The sequence below is a fragment of the Tripterygium wilfordii genome, chromosome 15 (genome assembly GCF_013401445.1).
Source record: "Tripterygium wilfordii isolate XIE 37 chromosome 15, ASM1340144v1, whole genome shotgun sequence".
Lineage (NCBI taxonomy): Eukaryota > Viridiplantae > Streptophyta > Magnoliopsida > Celastrales > Celastraceae > Tripterygium > Tripterygium wilfordii.
In genome coordinates, this window is record NC_052246.1 from 12,026,895 (window position 1) to 12,047,450 (window position 20,556).

Sequence of the window (20,556 nt, forward strand, 5' to 3'; positions counted from 1 at the left end):
GTATTGTTGTTGGGTCCGTGAAGAACTAATCTGTAAGGGCAAATTCGATATATTCATTAGAATTGGAACTCAGACTATATAATAGGTTGTTTGGAGTGTCAATTTTTGACGAAATTATTCATGTGTGAGCTGATGCTTTTGAATAGAATTGAACACTAGTGGAAGATGATGACTTGTAGCGTTCTTTAACTCTTTACTCCTAGTTCTTGTTGTTTTACATTAAAGTCGATTTTAACAAAGTTTCACAATTTTTAGACCTTTAAAAGGAGGGGCCAAATTTTACGATGAGGGCAATGAATAATGATAAGGACTAACCAATCTCAAGAGAGACACCCATTACACATGAAAACATAGCAATGAACCCTACAAGAAATAAAGTAATGTTTTTTATTTTCTTTCTCTGGTGCAGCGCTCCGGCAAATCCAATCTTATTCTTTTATGTTTACTGTTGAATTTGCTGTTGAATTTGACATGCTAAGAGCAGTGCAAGCTGCTGAAGATGATCCTTTCTGCAAGAAGAAAAATATTTATTTCCATACGTATATTAATATTGTCCAGAGAATCACTGCAATGGAATCAAACTGTAGTGTAGACTCTTGTGTCATGACCTTCTCTTGATCAATGTAACAAAGAATTAAGTGTAGCTTACCACACAGGCATGGACATCATTGCAACCACACAGCAGCTCCCCATTCATAGTGTCCACAGCCTGAAATGCTCCTCCACCTTCACTCTTCTGCACATCAATTTCAAAAATATCAAGAATGTGATTCACTACTTGAAAGGAAAATAAAAGAGCGTAGTAGGGTAGTCATATATACCTTGTAGTAATCAACAGCAACAAAATTAGCCCATCGGTTGCCCGCTGCGCCATAACAAGTGTTAAGCATATTAAGGAGATCTCCAGAGTTATCACCACAAGACAGCAGCTTCAATGGTTCAGACCTAAAGTAGTTTACCAACACCAATGATTTCGATTTGTCATCAAGTGCAGATGATTCTGCTCTGTTAGGACAACTTCCGGCATGCATTCCTCCATCCCCGTCTGCAAAAAAGTTCCATATTTCATAAACTTTAATTGTATGTGTATTTATGTGACACACAATGTCCGAGTGTAATGAAAATTTTATGTCTTCTTACACTGATTTTCTACCATGTAATTCCACTGGTAAGCAATTCCTTCACTGGCTTCCTTGGATTTCTTTGAAGTGAAAACAAGGAGCCTTTGGTTTTTGGCAACCATGTCGCTAACTAATGGCCAGTCTTCGCCATTTTTGGGCATACTTGCCACTGGAAACCAGTATTTCATCAGGCCAGCATCAGTGAAGACCTTTGTCAATCCATTTGGGGCTTCAACATAATCTTCTAAAATTATTGTGACAATTTCTGTAGGATTGGCTGACAAGAAAGCTTCGATTTCCTTCAGTGTATCTATAGCGGGTTCCTAACACCAGGCAAATATGTCAATTCCTTTCACAAGAAAAACCACAAAAAAAATATTTTCAGGGTTGCAAAATTACATACAAATGCAGTAAAGTCATAGCATTTCCCACCGAAAGAATGGCACAACCAAATATCTCCATGAAAATCATACGTATCAAGCATCAAGGCTCGTACTCCATTCTGTATCATGAGCAAAGTTAGTCTAAATAAGAACATATATATAGTGAATGTGGAATAACCTGCTAAGAATGTGCTTAAGCAGATAAACTTACATTTAGCTGTTGGGTGATATTATCTTGTTGATTGGTAAATGTGACTCGAGGGAATCCTGTATGAGACGGCTCTCCCTCAATAGCATAAGAATTGTGGGTTGTCAAAAATGCATATTTGTTGAAAGGCAGAGAATTGTTCTGTAACGAAGGATAAAAATTAAAATGATCAATTGTCGAACATGTCGTCCACAGTGTCTTTCAAGTTCAAAGCTCTGTGCAAAAAGTTAAAATTCCAAAGAAAAATTTGTAATACATCCAATTACTTAGGGCAGTTGTCAAGGTTAGGGCGCAGGAGGGAACGCCGGTATGCCATGCCCCAATCCACATGACAGTTACCCAGTGTGGTTTTCACAGGTAGGTTTCAAAACAAGAAACAAGCCCATCTCTATTCATAACAACATATGCTATCTCGTGACTTTATGGCCAGAAACTAAGTGAATCATACTAAAAGACATTATGATTTATCAAGTGAAATTCAGTTGTGACCTTCCTAGAAACTGCCAAAGTCATTTAAAAAGAAAAAAACAGCCAAAAGTAATATCAATTTGTTGAGCAATTTCAATTTCAATATATTGCTTCTTCATGATCACATATTACACTTCTTGATGCTGATACTGAGCGATAAAAAAAGTACAGAAAGAGAGAGAAAGACAGGTACCAGAAGCTTGAACTGATCTGTAATGGTTGATCTTATGCATCTAGAACCTGAAAATCCTTGTAGACATTCGGAACAATAGAGGCCAGCTTGACAATCTCCGTCGGTTGAGCAAATGTCCAGTAACTATTTAGACGCACATATACACACAAAAACAAAGTTCAATTATCATCACGGTTAAAATAATATCCAACAAATATATTATATATAGTTAGGTCTTAGAAGACCAAAACTGAAAATTTGAAATTGAACTGTTGAACCTTGCACTGTCCATCAGAGCAAGCTGAAGCAGCACTGAGAAGAACTGAAGCTAAAACCAGAAACCAAGAAAGACCCATGTAGATGGAGAAGAGTAAGATTCTGGTGGAGGAAGGTGATGTATGTATCTCTTAAAAATTCATATATACACCACCTTTATATTGCCTTTGGGTGTGTTCTGGATGGGAGTCAAGAAATTCACATACATCATCTTTATATTGGCTTGGGGTTGTGCTCAGGATTGGTATGAATCATACCATAAATATAGATTCCAGTTTTGGTTTGACATCGAAATGTATTCTGCAAGTCTTTAAATAATAAATGGTATAAATGGCACCATTCCATCAGTCCAAAAATGTCCTTTTTATCATATCCCCCGTTCATTGCTCTCCCAAACGGCTAAATAATGGAATGAAACCATAGCATTTAGTGAGATCTCCAGCCTTACAATTCTGAGTTGGTAATGTCCAAAAATGCCTTCTTGAATCTTATCAAAGACTTCGTAGGCTTCACTTAACCCACCCTACTCACTGCATAGTGCTGTCACAAATTTGCTTGTCCGATGATACACCCATCTCCCTCATCTCTTGCATAACAAGCATTGATCTCTTCCACATTCCTTTCCCTCTATAGAGACCAATAAACGAATGACTTTAGTTGAAGCCCCTTCTGCTTCATCCCATTAATTGTTGACCAAGGTCCATCATTGACATGGTAATCCAGAAGGATCCCATGTATATTTCTTGGTTTCTAGGAAAACCCAATTCATCCATTACCATTAACACCTTCACTGCAACCCCTACGAGGCATTTCTCCAAACACCCTCCAAGCAAAACATTGAAAAATATCAGGTTTGGCCAAAGCCCGTAAACCATCAATTCTTGGAATATGGTAGCGTCTACTCCTCTTTGGATCCTCAATTAGGCAAATGTAGGAGAGTGAGCAAGGACGAAACCCCATAGCCTCCATTGGGGCAATAAGAAATTAAGAGGCATTGCCTTGGCCATAACAACAATCTTGAATTGATTGGTTGTGAAAACTCCTCGTTCAGCTCTTGAACTTAAGGATATCAGTCGATATGACTTCCGATTAACTTCCATTTCAGAGCTCTGACATAGACGGCAGCATCTGGGACTATTCAGCCGGTAAGAGAAGGAAAGTAGGAAACAGAGCTTCCCCAAAGCGGACTAAGAAGGAAAGACCGAACTGGGCCCAATGGTTTGACCTGTCCTGTCTGGGCCAAGCCCAAAATTCGTATTGGACTACTAAAATCCATTATTAGGGGCTAAATGCATTTTTCCCAGTTTTGTTCGGCCCAAGCCCCATTTGAGCAACAGATTGTGGGTTTATGGGTTTAAATAAAGTTGATGAATGAATATGAAGGCATGTCCGCATGTGGCATGTGCAATGTTATGTAGATTGGCATAAACAAAGAGGATATTCATGGAGACCTTTTGCACGTCGATGTGTGCTGGAGAGACAGGCCTCCCACCTCCCCTAAGTCAGCTTTCACTAGCTAATAGAGAAGAGACCATTAACAATAATGCATGCATGATTGTCATTTATTTATTCTGACTAACTATAAAATAATATTATGAACTGTCATTTTGAAATATTCAATGAAAGCAACAATCCCAATAAGAGGAATTTTGCCTTCTGTTTCCAAATTCATGTCAGAGGCACAGCTAGTCATGTCCGAATTAGAGGCTAAACAACTATGCGGCGGGTGCTAATTTTGTAAGAGCAACTCCAGTGTTAAAAATTATATCAAGCACTTCAAAATCATTCTCTCTTTTCTACTCTCTCCTACGTGGCATAACTTAATTGGGTGAGTGGGTCCCACAATATACACTATTCATCAACATTTCATACTCATCTTCTTTATTTTCTCTCTCTTACTTTTTATCATCTCTATTACTTTTCATCATCTCTCTTACTTTTCATCACCTCTCTCTTCCTTTTTATCATCTCTTTCTTCATTTTCATCATCTCTCTTCACTATTCATCAACTATATACATACTTCATATTTCAAGTGTCATTTTTAACAACAACCTATATTTCAAGTGTCATTATCAAGAAAGTGTGTTTTCAAGTGTTCATTTTCTTCCATTGTAGAACTCCAACACTCTAAATTTTCTATAAAGTTCACTTTTCAATACTTGAAAATGTGTTATCAAGTGTCCATTGGACACGCTCTTAAGTGCAACTAAGCCAACAATGCCTTTGACTGACAAATTGATGGGGCCAATTTTGATAGATATAGGCTTCGCGAGGTCACATTTTCTCTATTTTTTAGAGGTTGTCGGTGGGTCTATCAACAATTTCTGGCCTTGTAGTATAGTATATATAATATATATATATATATATACAAGTATTGTTTTCAAGTGATTTCAACTTGTATAATTTGTCAAGTACGTTTGCACATACATGCTCCATTTTACATCGTTGACACTGACTTCAAAAGTGGAGTTAGCATGCTTCTAGTGCAAATGTGTTCATGTGAAATTTACATAAACTTTAGAGGAAATATATGTTTTTTTTTTGTTTCCTTAAGTACGTTATGGAGAATATTGAGAGAGAAAGAGACAAGAAGCGTGCATCCTGTTTTAATTAGAGCATACACAATGAGTGCTCTTTAAAATACTTGAAATCGTACTTTATTGATAAATTTAGTGTTATATATCTATAATAGACACATTTTGACACTTCAAAACATATGAAAAATTTGTAGCTACTCCATATTTGGAGTGTTTCTTGGTTCATGAATAGTGAAGAGAGATGATAAAAAGGAAGAGAGATGTGATCATTTTTGAACTCTTACCAAAGAGAGGGAAATAGTATAAATGGTAGATGTGTTTCAAATGTTTGTATTTTGGTTCTATTATAGGGTGGGCTCTCGATAATACGATGATCCACAAATATAAGAGCATGTTTGATGGATACTTGAAACATATTTTTCAAGTGTTCAAAAGTGAACTTTATGGAAAATTTAAAGTACTAGAGTTCTATAATGGATGAAAATGAACACTTGAAAACACAATTTCTTGATAATGACACTTGTTTTATAGGTGGTTGTGGAAAATGACACTTCAAATATGAAGTATGGATATAGTTAATGAATAGTGAAGAGAGAGATGATAAAAAAGAAGAGAGATATGATGAAAATGAAGATAGAGGTGATGAAAAGTAAAAGAGAGATGATAAAAAGTAAGAGAGAGATGATGGAAAGAAAAAGAGAGAAAATAGATAAATGAGTTTGAAGTGTTGGAAAGTATGAAGTATTGATGAATAATGTATATTATGGGACTCACTTATCTAATTAAATTATGCCACTCAGAATAGAGGAGAAGAGAGGGAATGATTTTGAAGTGCTTGATATTTCTTTTAGCATTGGAGTTGATCTAATCCCCAGAGTTGCTCTAAGAGCACTCCCAATGGCTTCCCCAATCTTATCTCTATCCCCATATATAGATAATATGCAAAAAAACCACTTCCCAATGGCTTCCCTATCTTCAATTGAATATCTAAATCATTATCTAAATTGTTTTTCACTCTTCAAACTTGAAGAAGCAAAAGACCGGTCCCTAAACGTTTTTTTACTCTCAAAATATTGTCTCTCTCCTGCCACATCAGCTGAGAACTTGCAGGGGTCAATTTCCATCTCTTGCAATCCTCTCTCTCGCGTTCCTCTGTCTCGCGCTCTTCTCTCTCGTGTTCGCTTTGTCTCCTCGATTCGCTCTCTCTCCTGCTCAGCCGTGCTCAATCGTGCCTTGCGTTTGGTCCCTGCCTCTGTCGCAGTTTGCGTGCTCAATCGTCCTCAATCCCTCAATCGTGCCTCGCGTTCACTCCCTGCAAACCCTAACTCATGTAAGTGCTTTTCTATATCTGTTATGAGCTTTCTTCCTTTTGATTCATGTATTGATCCTATGGATTGATCTGCTGTGGTTTCTATTCACTCACTGCAAACCCAAAAGTTTAGGCTAGTCACGATTAATTTTTTTGATTTCTATATATGCTGTTATATCTGCTGTATATGTTATGGATTGATCTGCCTCCATCATTGTATCTGTTGTTACATCCACTATATATATGCATCTGCGGTATTTGAAACTACTTCATTGATGTATCTGTCTATGGCAGATGGAATACGAGATCTAGGCAAGCCCTTCTTCCTTTGTTAAAGGCTATGTAGAATCCCTTTAGTTAGTCTATGTCAAAGTTTTCCTAAGACTTTTTCCGCGGGTATCCATATATCTTCCCCTTAAACTATATGCTTTCTACTTAGCCCTGCTTGTAATTTCTGACCTTGTACCTGCTTAGTAAATTTTCTTTCATACAGAAAAAAAATAAGAAGATGCATATATGTTCTGAATTGAGTTGGTGGCAGAACAATTTGAACAATATCAATGAAATCACTCACTCTTTTTTATTGGCGCCCATTGCATAATATGATTGGAGGCTCACTCTTTACTATGATGTCCTGGACTCTTTAGTTAAGTGGATGTATTGCCCTTTTTAATCAGTACAAAGACAATTTATTTGGAAGGTACATAAGTCGGTGTACCTCATTACTAGCAATTGTTTGGCAAGATATTTGTGTACATGTAACTTAGCATCATGGAAATGTAAATTTTCCATTTGCCTTGGAAACTTTTTGTCGTCTTAGTTAATCTAAGAAACAATTTCTGTTAAATTTTCTCTTTCTCCGCTTGGTATGAGCTAAGAACTCAATAATGGCCCAATAATGTGTTATTACCATTAGAGGATTCTGTTCATTTACAAGGGGTCGTTTCTACAGGGTCCTGACTAGTAGAGTTATGCCCCATTCCTTGTATATATGTCCAGATGTCATGCAAGTGTAACCGGGCAACCTATAGGAGTGACTATTTTCAATCTGTATTTTTTGTTTATGTTCAACAATTGATGAACAATTTCTATTGTCATATTCATCATCATAATGATACCAGAACTACAGTCTTCTCTGGCATTCTGGATGTAGTCATAGTTGTCCTGTGATTATTGTTCTTTGTTGGCATGTAGTCATAGCAATTGTTTGGCAAGAAATCAATGAGATCAATGATACCAGAATTTTTTTCTATTGATTTTAGAATGAGCATGCTTGTTATGGATGCCCCCATGGTTGATGTGAATAATAACAAGGTGAAGCCAAAGAAATCTGAGAATTATACGGTTCAAGAAGACCTTATTCTAATTGCGGCTTGGGAGCACACTAGTGAAGATGCAATTACCGGGACGGATCAAGCAAAGGAGCAATATTGGATTCGTGTTTGGCGTGAGTATTCTGAGAATGCAAAGTCATATCCTCCTCGTAGTGATAAGTCAATCGTGAATCGCTTTAGTGTTATTCGGACCAAGTGTTTGAAATTTTCTGGTATTGTTCAAAGTATTGAGAACGCACATCCTAGTGGCATGGGAGAGAAAGACAAGGTGTTTCCTCTTACTCTTTGATATTGTTTGTTGCAATTTGATAAGAGTAATTCATATTATTACGAAGATTTTTTTAAAAAAATCTTCGTAAAAAACTCTTGGAACAACTAGCCGTTGTGATTCAAATAATGTTTAGAAAAAAATTATAATTTTGAAATTTACAAGTTTTGATAATATAGAGACTTAATATAAGGAATCTGTTGGGTGCACAATATTGAAATTGATTCTCTATGCTGTAAAATGTCACTGTAGCACTGACAGGATAGGGATAGAGATAGGGAAACTGCTGCGAGTGCTCTAAGTAAACTGAAAAGCAAAAAATAAATGCCTAAATAATAAAATATAAATATAAATACTAAAGTACATGCTTTTAGTCCAAATCAATCACTCTTTCCACGCAAAGGCTTCTACTTACACGTGTCCCCGCAATTCACTCCACGGGAAAATCCCTCTGTACTATATTGTCTATAAATTATTGGATGTCCGTTTCCTTTATTTATGATCACTTAATTTTGCATTTATTTTTTAAAATATTTAATTTTCTGATGCATCACATTCACCGACACCCAAAAAAAAAACTCAAAGAATGAAATAAGAATTACTTGTAAATTAAATTATTGGATTTTCTGCTTACATTATAATAGAAGGCAATTACTACATGATAAGTTTATTATTTAGCCAAAAAGAATTATATATAATTGAGTGTTGTAGGTAATTTTGATGGTTTAAAAAATATTCCATTACCTTAATTACTTTTCCCAAATTGAACTATAGGTATTACAAGGACAGATTGACTTTCATGAGTATTAAATAAGAGTAATGTTATTGCCAAACTCAACAAAAAGTTAGATCAGGGATAGGTCTAGTGTTGAAAAATATTGGACCCAACTAGTGCACTAAAAAGTTTTTTAAAAAAATTCTGACAAAATTATAAATTTGTAATATTTAGTATGACGAATCACATCATATATATTTTTGTTCCAAAAAAAAAATCAAATTCATTGTGATCGAAAATTGAATGTTTTGAGTTTATATCAAACGGTATAGAATTGTCATGATTTTTCATGTTGAATTTGATTTTTTTTGAAACAAAAACATACTGTTGAATTTGTCATGCTAAAATTTTATCGAATTTACAAAAAAATTTTTGATGCAGCGGGCAGTTGGGAATACCTATCCCAGATCCACAAAAATTTACAAAAAGCTAGGAAGGAAAGGTATTTAATGCACTTATGCAAGAGTGATGTTATTGCCATTTAATTCAAAGTACTCTCCTCTCTCTCTTTTTTTAACCTAATTTTCTTTGAAGTCAATTGTGAAATTTTAATTAGAGAATAATAATTATTAGGATATGGGGTCTGCAATTTCCAAGCTCAATCCTCAATTTAATAAGAATTGTGCGACATCAACCACATTTTTCTATTTTCTCCACCAAATTTATTTGTCGCCATTAGATGAAAATAGTAAAGTTGGGAGGGTTCCTTGCTCCTGATTACCATCTTGCTTTAATTTTCATTGATGAACTCATTGATAACCTTCCAAAAATTGACTTCTCAATCAAGTTACAACCCAAAATACCCAATAGTGCCAAAAGTCATCAAATCCAACGGCTGTAACAATTTGATCAAATGTGTTTGGTATGCATTTGGATGCATGAAGTGGAGTCCTATTTGGATAAAGACTCAAAAACCCCTACCATCTCGCCAACTTAGCCGGCCTTTTGCGCTTTGAACGAGTCGTTGTCACCGGCAATGCCTTGGACACGAACGTATTTTCCTAACCCTCCACTCGTGCCGATCTCTTTGGGTTGGCACGTGCCACACCACATCTTTCAATATATATTTGTCTATCGCAGTCCCCTCCAATCAATCTCAAACTCTCTTCGTTGTCTGACTGAGAAACAAAATACTCGGCAATTTTTATTTTTTTCCTTCTCTCTGAAGCTCTCGATCGATGGCATTGGAGCCTGCAAACACTGCTGGGGTTCCGAGAACAGCGACTCCATTGTTGAAAGATGAGCTAGATATAGTGATTCCGACTATAAGGAACCTTGATTTTCTTGAGATGTGGAGGCCATTCTTTGAGCCATACCATCTGATTATTGTTCAAGACGGTGATCCGTCGAAGACAATCAAGGTTCCTGAGGGTTTTGATTACGAGCTGTATAATCGTAATGATATTAACAGGATTCTGGGTCCTAAGGCATCCTGCATTTCATTCAAGGATTCTGCTTGCCGTTGCTTTGGGTACATGGTGTCAAAGAAGAAGTATATCTTCACAATTGATGATGATTGCTTTGTAAGTTTTCTGATCTGTTGTATTTCTGCATCTGGGTTTTGTTTGTTGGGGTTAGATTTTGGATCTTTGTGTGTGTTCTGTTTTTGGCTTCATAGTCTGGTAGGTGATTTGGATCTTTTGATCTGTGGGTTCTCATGCTTGTTTACTTAAATTCTGGATTTATATGTTTTTGATGCGAATTTTTATGTTGTCTTTTGTTTTTTTTCTGCAATCTCTGTTACTCTGATGAACTGGATCTGAATAGTCTCTCAATTATGTCAAAGTCTATGCTATGTTAAAAATATAATATATAGCATAAAAATGGCTGAGTTTGACTGCTTAGTATAGAGATCTCTGAGGACTTGTGAACCTACAATTTGAATATACAGTTAGTAATCATGCTATGAAATACAAATCCTTTGAAATTCAGTTTTTTTTTTTTGGGTTTTCATGGGCTTTCACAGCGATAGATTTATACACATTGCCATGCAGATTTGAGTTTGTTGAACTCAATATGAAAATCCACTCAAATAAGTGTGTGTTTCTAACAATCTAAGGAAAATTGACTACATGTTGCCCGCTGATTATGACATTGGTGTTTGTGAATGGTTTCTATGTCTAGTTTGCACCATGGATTTTTGACATTATTAACTGTCATCTTATAGTTGAATGTTTCAGTTTGAGCTTATGAAAGTTGACTTTATATGAAAATGATTTCCCCATGAAAGCAACTTGGGCCAACTTCTCTCAAGCTAGTGTTTGGAAATGTACATTTTTGAATTTTCAAATAATTGATTGCAACATGAACACGGATGTGAAAATGGTTGAATGTCGTCATTCCTGCTAGTTGATAATTGAACAAATCTCCATTTGCTTTTTGGAGGGTAGAGTGGCTATTTGTGGGTCCGGTATTAAATTGACTTCAAAAAGTTGAGACCCATTCTCTATTTCTCTCTCAAATTTGTTAATGATTCTATTATTTCTGCATGGGAACAAGTGGATACAACTTTTAGGCCAGATTTCGTATGGTAGAAGCAAAGATAACTTGGCTGTAATTTATTGTTTAATCCAGTTATCTTCTATGTATTTTGGAATCTAGATCTAAGCTGTTCTCTAACAATTCAGGAATGATGGCCCCATTAACTTGTCCTGGGCTTAGGCAATTGCATTTTCCAGGCTTTTTTACATTATGCTAAGAATTGTTCATAGGGCTTGGTTTTATGTTGAATAAACTTTAGTTCTCATGGTAATCGTAATATCTAATAGATTTCCATGCTTACGTTTCTTTGTTTTTTTCTTTTGTAAATGTGTTTGCAAAGTATGATGGCTCATTTTTTAAGCTTCTATGCTCTTTCTGAGTGCTTAATGTATGAATGATGGAACCCAAGTAATAATGCCTTCTACTTGAACATAATTGTATGAAATTTCCATCGATTATTAGGTTGCCAAAGACCCTTCTGGTAAAGCAGTCAATGCACTCGAGCAGCACATCAAGAACCTTCTCTCCCCCTCCACTCCCTTCTTCTTCAACACTCTGTATGACCCTTTCCGTGAAGGTGCAGATTTTGTCCGTGGATACCCATTCAGTCTCCGAGAGGGTGTCCCTACTGCTGTTTCTCATGGCCTCTGGCTCAACATTCCTGATTATGATGCACCAACACAGCTTGTGAAACCTATGGAGAGGAACACAAGGTATGTGATTACTTTGTGACCCAAATCACTTGAGTCCAATGTCCAGTCTTTTATTTTTATAATCCTCATAACTACGCTCCCAATTTGTTAGGTTTGTGGATGCTGTCTTGACGATTCCAAAGGGCACCCTGTTCCCCATGTGTGGTATGAATTTGGCATTTGACCGTGAGCTTATCGGCGCAGCCATGTACTTTGGACTCATGGGTGACGGTCAGCCAATTGGACGCTACGATGATATGTGGGCAGGCTGGTGCATAAAGGTACATTACATCTAGACCTTTCATCTTTCGTCATTATTTCTCTTCATTATTTCTCATACATCATAGAATGACGAAGTTGCTAAATCTGTTCCTGTGTTTCTTTTTTCATGATTCGTTTAGGTGATCTGTGATCATTTGGGATTGGGAGTGAAGACTGGCCTCCCTTACATCTTCCACAGCAAAGCAAGCAACCCATTTGTGAACCTAAGGAAGGAGTACAAGGGAATCTTCTGGCAGGAAGAGATCATTCCCTTCTTCCAATCTGCTAGCCTACCAAAGGACTGCACTTCTGTACAGAAGTGCTATATTGAACTGTCCAAGCAGGTTAAGGAGAAGCTTGGAAAGGTAGATCCTTACTTTGACAAGCTGGCAGATGCCATGGTCACATGGATTGAAGCTTGGGACGAGCTTAACCCAGCTGGAGCTGGCGCCACAGTGACCAACGGCAAAGCCTAAGTATTGAGTACTGTCATTTTGCTTTGCTTTGCTTAGCTGCAGATGCAATTGTTTTTTCTATAGTTACTATTAAACCAAATTACTAGTTATTTAGTAATTTTGTATCTTTATTTATGACTGATTCATGATTCAGTTGATGCTTTATATTATGTGGATTATCGGTAATGTGAATTTTTTTATGTTAAAACTGCATGTCATGAGATTTAGAGATCAATAAACTATAGTAGTTTATTTAGTGCTGCTGAATCCCCCTCTATGTGTAGGGGTATGTTCGGTTATGATATTTCATAGTAGACAAGGGTATGGGGCTAAACTTGGGCCATCTGAGACAACGGGATAAGTCGGGTCAAAGCCTAACGCTTGGCCACAAGGATATTGTTTCTAGTGAGAAGAATTAAGTATTGCTATGTGGCAAGACAACAACATGAAGGCGTTGTTTTTGCTTTTACTCTAGGGAGTTACCTTGTCAAAAAATATTGATCACTATAACCATCACAACTACAGGTGCTTGTAATGGAAAACCAAGACAAAGAAAGATACAGAATTGTGGGGCTCTTGTACCTCCTCAGGCAGACATTTTTGACGGAGGATTTGAATTTTGAAAATGGTCCCGACTCATACAATTTGCAAAGCTGCATCTTTAAGTTTTCTTCGAACAAACCAGGAAAAAAACAAAAAAGGTCCACAAAGAAACCTGGGAAACTCTCTTAAGATTTGGTTGGTAGCTACTATCCTTTTCAATGTTATGAGCCGACAGAAATAAGAAAATGTCGCAGTCCATCGTGGGCCTTCTAACAACTGGCAGGCTTAAACTTTATGGCCGACATGCCAACCGACATTCAGCTTCATGTAGCTGGGCCCGGCATAAGAAATCTTCAAGAAAGGAAAACGTTGTTGCAGGTGCAAGGGATCGAACCGGGTTACTGGGGTGACAGAGGCAGGAACATTAGAAAAGGTAGATAATTTAAGGAATGAACTTGAAAAGTCATGAATCTGCAGTGAGATCCTCTGCCTTGGGACGTTTAGACTCGGGCTCTTCACTTTCTTTAATTTCAAGATGTCCATTCACTGCCTCCGAGCCTAAAAGAGATACGTGCTTGCTGGTAACTCGGCGACCTGCCCTAAGCTTTGGACCCCAATGTCTTTCAGGATTAGGAAGAAAGCGCACAACCTTCTTGGCTTGTGACTTGCTAAGAGATGCCACTGCCCGAGCGAAATTTGCCTGTTCATATGCGAAATGAAAAGATTGTGTATATGATTCTTTTGGGTGGCAGAGGGCAAGTGGGGGTGTTAAGGGAGTGTTTATGAGATTTAAAATGAAAAAAAAGTCTCCAAATTAACATACTTGAAGAACAGGCTCTCTGGAGAGTATTATGCTTCCTGGCTGATCAGATGACTGGGCTTTCACTGGATGGTTCTTGACCTACACAAGAAAGAAATATTTCAATCACTACTAAACAACTCGGACAACCTACCATCTCACAATACTTTAATGCTACGGAGAGGTTTGTGCGAGTGAATCTACAACATAACCAGTCGCTTTGAAAGTTTATATATTGTACTAAAAACCAAAATAAATTAAACATATTAAGCGAAAGACGGAAGATCAAAGAATGCTGTGGAGATTTATCATCCTACAGAATATGAAGGGATGGGGGTTGGGCTGGGCATATGAATTTCTTTTTAATATGACCACTGGAGAAAGTCTCACCCAGCAGCGCATTATATCCCATATAACATCCATGGGAGCATCTGATTTCAGACCTAATGGATTTGCATGAGTTCCAGAGATGCGGTATCCTGCATTGATAACTGCGGAGCGAAAGATTACTGCTGAGGGCGAAGTGCATTTCAGTGTTCCACAGAGATTGTGCAGACTCAAGAAGAGTGGAACATCAGGCAATTCCTGCCAAATCGAGAAAAGGAGTAAGAACCTTGAAAAGTAACCTGTTTTAACATAAAATTACAATTGATACATAAATATGTTTTTTAACAACAATAAGATATACTTGGGCTTACTAGACCAGTCAAATAAATCTATCTCTCAGCAAGTCCGAAGGCCCGAAGTAAATTCAATATATGAGCAGTTCAACACTACCTTTGCCCGATTAACTACTGCAAAGTGGCTGCCTGAATTACTACAAGAAAATCAAACATCTATATTCAACACTATATATACAGAGACACACACACGTATACTGGAAATAAATGATTTCAAAATGCATATTAGCCTTTTGCAGTAAAAGTCTGCTAAGGTTGAAGCAACGTCTTAGCAGATTATGGGTGAAAAGGCTGAGGCCAGTGTTGGGTGCTGCATTCATCTCTATGGCACGTTTACATCAGCCAAAGAGCCAAATTCCAGCCCCGATTCACTGATTTCTACTTCTATTCGATCTACCTAAAGCATATTATGCAATTATGCTTCCTCTGAAACCCTAGCTTTCCTAAATAGACGACGGCTAATTCAAAATTATGTTGTCGGGTAACACAAGACATGCCCATATGGTACAATTATATCATTCTTATAAAGACTAGAAAAAATCTTGGAAGAAAATAAATACCTCAGATACATTCGTCAATACAGAAGATATGCGATTATAAGCAGGATACCGGTCCTTAACAGATTTCACATCAGCTAGCATGCGAGTCACCCACTCTTCATCGTGGATAGGAGCAGACCATATAGGTCCACCCATGTTAAATTTTTTCCCACAGTCGCTGCACTCTTGAGGAACAACAGGACCAAACCCAGGAAGATGCCTCACGCTATTATTCTGACAAATGAAAACATTTGACGTCGAATTACAAGACCACTTAGTGCAAAAATAAAAGAATAAAGCTATTGACGTATAACAACACTCTGTGTATCAAAGATAAAAATGTGTTAGCTATGACCGAGGATCATTATGCACAGCTTCTCAGAAAAATATATTTCTCATTTTTTTTTGGAATGCAAGGAATTCTGCTAAATGTCCTCCTAGTTCTTAAACTATGCTTCAATCAAGCACATGATATTGAAAATTCCACTGCAAGAAATATCTCCTTCAAGTTCCACTAAGAACTCTCGAGTCAGAGAAGTATCAATAGTGTATTGAATATATAAGCAGGCCATGTCAGTGCCCTCCAGTCCCCTCGTCTTACCCACAATCACCACGTTTGTCTTCCATGATGTGCTATATTAGAAGTTCTCGGTTAAGATGAGAGCATCCTAGAACCAAAAATGTTTAAGAACCATGTCATTCAGCTTTAGTAAAGAACTCATTTCACGTGCATCTAGCGTATATTAACCTTAATCCAACTGACACCAACAATTCAGGGAGCAGTTTGATTGCATCACCTGTAAACGTATTAACATTGTGTAAGGACATGATATAGAAGATAAAGATACAGACCTTTGAGACTGTCCTCCCAAGAGGCTGAAGATGGAAGGAATCACAACCAATGCACTGATAAACATATGAGAGCTTCAGTGGTGTGTTCTTCATTGCACTGGCAGAACTGTAACAAATAATTTCAGGTTTCAGCCAACAAGATTATAATTGTTCCCAAATTGTAATAACTATGCCATTTGCTCAAAATCATGATTTTTTTCTGAATGCAAAACAGATTTATTATATTATGAAAAAGACAACTCACGTGTAGATGCGAACAAAAACCCGAACATAAAAGTCCATAGCGACAGATAGCACAGGAACAATATACCGCTTGTAGCGGTTAGCATGGCTCTGCACAAACAAAAATGGGCAATCACTTAAATTGAAGAATGACATTTACAATGTTTTTGTTGGGTACCCCAACATCCGGTGGACCATTTGGCTTAAATCGCAAGGGAGGAGGGGCGAGGGGCAATAATCTCTTTGAGATCAAATTCTCACCAGCAAAGAGTTATGTCATAGCACTTAGACTATGTTTGGTAAATCATTTAAAAAAAAAGGGAAGGGAACATACATTCCAACATTGACTTCAAGGGCAAGGGATAGAAATGAAAATTAGTTCTAAAATTTTATAACTGCAAATATAGGATCTTTACATACTCAAGCAAACAAACATCATTATCAAGAAGAAGCAATTTATAAAAAACAGAAAAAGAAAAAAGAAGCCAATTCTTAAGTACATTTTTCCCAGTAAAAACTTGAATTTTCTGAGGGGGAATCATGCAACAAAAGAGGATGAAATACTCTCAAGAACAAGAAAACCAACCTAGCACGTAAGGATCAGCAATTCAGCAGATACATTGATACAAAGAGGTGAGAATCTATATAACGTTTCAAGAAAAACACCTTTATCATAGGTGACAAGCAGTCGGTAAATCTTAATAATTGTTTGATATATGTGGCCTAGTGTACATTGAGCATAGCCAAAATCTCCAAAGCAAATTGTTGGGTTGTGAGATGCAAATTAGGGAAAATATAATAAGGATTAAGAATCGATCATGATGTCTAAGCATTTGACATTTAAAAATTCAGGACAAATCCACATTTTGAGAGGGAGGACAAATCCCCAATTTGAGAGGGTTATTTTGGCCCCTTCATCTTGAAAAACATGTGGCTATCATTAAAATCACAGGATGAATGAAGGGACGGCAATTTACTCTCTCAAGGCTTTCATTCGGTGCTTATTTGACACACAAAATTGAAGAAGAGCTTCCCGAGATCAGTACCCGAAAATATAAAAGAATACATAAGAGGAGTATCTTTAAATAGAAAAGGCACCTAAAATAAATTATTGCAAAGAGAAATATCATTTTTTAAAATTTTCTTCTACCCAAGAAACAACCATTGTGGGCCTGTGGCTTATGTAAAAGATGTCATATACAAAAATGGTAAAACACATACCTCAATGCTGGCAAGGAGGATCCTCAAAGCCATTTCATGGCAATACTTTCCTCTCAATGCGTAGGAACCATATCTAATTTTACAAGAAATTGATATATTAATATCAGGAATAAAAAACCACCATTTGAATCAGACGAAGGGCACTTAACCTTACTTGGAATAGCAAACCTCCCCATTACCCCCACACAGAACTGCCATATCAGTTGCTGTACACATCAGCAAGCCACCATCAACAACAGATTGGACGGCAGAGTCCAAGAACACAGAAGGAGAACCATAAGGATCAAGATCAACCTGAAACATAAATTAAATAATGTTACAAATAAAGCTATTGATATAATATATTCACAATACAAGAGAACCCGCAATCATTGAATGATGAAGAATTATGAAACAGCATGAGAGAGAAACATCTCCAGAAAATGAAAAGTATCCCTGATTGAAGGTAATAGAGAATGGATCTTGCTGTAACAAAGCCTCAATGATGCTTGTACGTTCATCTTGTTTTGTTAATGAATTGTACATGTATATTCAAGAAAACCTATTGTAGGCAGTTCTCAAGCTATTAAAAAAGATAAACAGCATATGCATACCACATCAAATTCTTTAGGGTGGGTCAGCATATATACACGAGCATCAGCAAGATGTGATTCAATCTTTGAAATTGCCACCGAACCATTGAACTTTATATTTCTCCTACATGCTTCAACTGAGGCTGCAAAAGGTACATAATGACATTGAAAATATGCAAAAACACGAAATACCAGAAATATACATATGTACTGGACTATCGGGCCTATTCGGCCCACATGATTTCAAATCGATGACATAAAGAGCTTCTAAAAAAATTTAGCATCTATAACAGTATATACTACTCGAACCTTTATCATTGTCCAAGGCTACAACTTGACCAATCCCATCCACTTCTCGAGCATATCTCAGTGCTCTTAACCCAGAAGCTGACAGCGCCTGAAAACCCAGAAGCAAAGAACTTTTGAACGTACTTTAGCAATAACAAAACATAATGAACAGAAGAGGTAAAAATAAAGATAAAAATAAGGACATGCTAGCTTATACATAATAACAGAATATCATGAGAAAACCTCAAGAACTCTTGGAGGCTTCAGTTCGGCACAAAATTTTGGCTCATCAGTCTTTTCTGGTTCTTTTGATACAGTACACTGTTCATCTCCAGACATCTCTCCAGGTACTTCCAATTCAGCAATAGACTGCTCACCATTCATGTGGGACTCATTCAATGCCTCTTCCATAACAGTTTTAGAAGCACCATTCTCATAATTCTTTGGGGTCGATTTTGCTCTTTTCAACGACATTGCCTCATGCTCCTGTTGGCGTTTGGGTATAAATGTCCTCAAGACAGCAATAGACAAATCTCGGTTGTTAACCTGAATGCGATAAAGTACAATGCTCAAGGTCCTCATTTCATAAAACAAAGATGAAATTTTATGGGCATGGATGCTAAGTTGCTAACTACACACTTATATGCAGTAATAAAATAATGCATCCACACATAGCTTCCATGAGGAGTAGATAAAATTTATCAGCCATATAATTGAGTGAAATGCATAAATTTAGGCATTTTGGATGGCATTAATGTCATCTACATTAACATTTTTAGTTCACCAACCGCACAACAGTTGTGCAGATAATAGGTAACAAAAGCAAAAGAATGCCCAAACCCATAGAAACAATTTTCTTATAACAGTTAAAAGGGATAAATTGAACACCATGATCTTGACCAGCAAAAATACTTCAATCTCTTTTCTTTTCTTTTCTTTTTTCCTTTGAACACTTTCTCAGTTTCCATAACAACCCTCCAACAAAATTCAAACCAACCCGTCAGAAAATTCCCAATTCAAATGACAAGTTCAGCATCGAACCCAATTGAAAACAAAAACACGTCAAAAATCCCACCCAAGTACAACCTCGTATTGCAAAATAACCGAAAAGAGACGATTTTCGTACCTGTGCTTTATTGAAGAACACTTCATTTTTGGCATGCATCAGAATCTCAGCCTCTCCTTCCTTGACAACGGTGAAATCATTGAGATCGATTGACATTGATACCGCTTTTACATACACCTGTAATTCTTTTTCGTCTTGCTTTATAGAAACTCCTGCTTTGCTGCGATACTCTTACTCTTTAGTGGCTTTAGATTTTGTGCTGCAATTAGTACATGGAAGTTACAAACTTTACTTCTTATAATATATATATATAAGAGAAAACCCTAATTTCGGTTAAGAATTTTAAAAAAAAATTACTTATTTGCTTCAAAAGTACTAATCGCATGAACCCTAATACTAAATAGTTTCTCAATTCTCACCCTGGTATATGTTAGATTTGATTAGGGGTAATAAAAAAACTGATTCGGTTAGATAACAATACATGTTTGAGAATGGGAGATAGTCTGATTGGTCATGTTGTCTGCCTAGTACTTTGAGCTTCAGGAGTTCTATTCTCATCACGGGGTTTGGTATTTGGGTAGTTTTTCATCCGTCATGGTGGCCTTCATGCCCCGAGTGTGTCTGGCAAGTGGGCCTTTCAAAAAAAAAAAACATGTTTAACAAATATTTACATGTCCGGATCAAAGTATTTAATTGATTAAATTTGAATTGGTTTAAATTCGGATAATCCAAATTAGGGTCCAAACCAGCAAAACGGACAAAATCTCTGTGTTTGTATCCGAACCTAGCTTTATACGGGACAAAAATTTTGTAGTTAGACACGTCACTTATTCAGTTATTCGAAACTTGATTTAGTTCAGGCTGGACAAATTTGGAGATCGAATTTGATGCCTTCTTTTTTTTTTTTTTTACTAAAATGTACCAGGAATAGAATAGGGTCAATTTGGGTGGGTAGACGTTAACAACTTATTATGGGCTGGATCTGAGGGCGTCGTAGAATCCATAAAGAAGGCCAATCTACAGACAGCCCTTG

At 36.9% G+C, this 20,556-nt stretch overlaps 3 protein-coding genes and 1 non-coding gene across 4 annotated transcripts; 1 reads left to right on the plus strand and 3 right to left on the minus strand.

The window, feature by feature from the left end:
* Window positions 1-282: 282 nt before the first annotated feature.
* LOC120017263 (PI-PLC X domain-containing protein At5g67130-like) lies at window positions 283-3,767 on the minus strand. Its single transcript, XM_038870428.1, has 8 exons — window positions 2,631-3,767; window positions 2,374-2,496; window positions 1,716-1,853; window positions 1,525-1,623; window positions 1,141-1,444; window positions 822-1,045; window positions 650-736; window positions 283-509 (listed from the first exon to the last, which is right to left on the minus strand). Exons 1-8 carry the CDS (start codon window positions 2,706-2,708, stop codon window positions 429-431), a joined length of 1,134 nt encoding a protein of 377 aa, XP_038726356.1. The 5' UTR covers window positions 2,709-3,767; the 3' UTR covers window positions 283-428.
* Window positions 3,768-9,949: 6,182 nt separating this feature from the next.
* Window positions 9,950-12,949, plus strand: LOC120015866 (UDP-arabinopyranose mutase 1). Its single transcript, XM_038868354.1, has 4 exons — window positions 9,950-10,375; window positions 11,796-12,046; window positions 12,138-12,306; window positions 12,427-12,949. The coding sequence occupies exons 1-4, from the start codon at window positions 10,031-10,033 to the stop codon at window positions 12,760-12,762; spliced, it is 1,101 nt and encodes a 366-aa protein (XP_038724282.1). The 5' UTR covers window positions 9,950-10,030; the 3' UTR covers window positions 12,763-12,949.
* A 271-nt stretch (window positions 12,950-13,220) lies between these two features.
* On the minus strand, window positions 13,221-19,821 carry LOC119980105 (probable tRNA (guanine(26)-N(2))-dimethyltransferase 2). The gene is made up of 12 exons (XM_038822765.1): window positions 19,584-19,821; window positions 18,701-19,003; window positions 18,479-18,566; window positions 18,191-18,312; window positions 17,752-17,891; window positions 17,598-17,670; window positions 16,399-16,487; window positions 16,155-16,260; window positions 15,324-15,536; window positions 14,474-14,668; window positions 14,108-14,185; window positions 13,221-13,984 (listed from the first exon to the last, which is right to left on the minus strand). The coding sequence occupies exons 1-12, from the start codon at window positions 19,677-19,679 to the stop codon at window positions 13,748-13,750; spliced, it is 1,740 nt and encodes a 579-aa protein (XP_038678693.1). The 5' UTR covers window positions 19,680-19,821; the 3' UTR covers window positions 13,221-13,747.
* Window positions 14,765-14,894, minus strand: LOC119980178. Its single transcript, XR_005463815.1, has one exon. It is a non-coding gene; the product is annotated as a small nucleolar RNA snoR77 (small nucleolar RNA).
* Window positions 19,822-20,556: the final 735 nt, after the last annotated feature.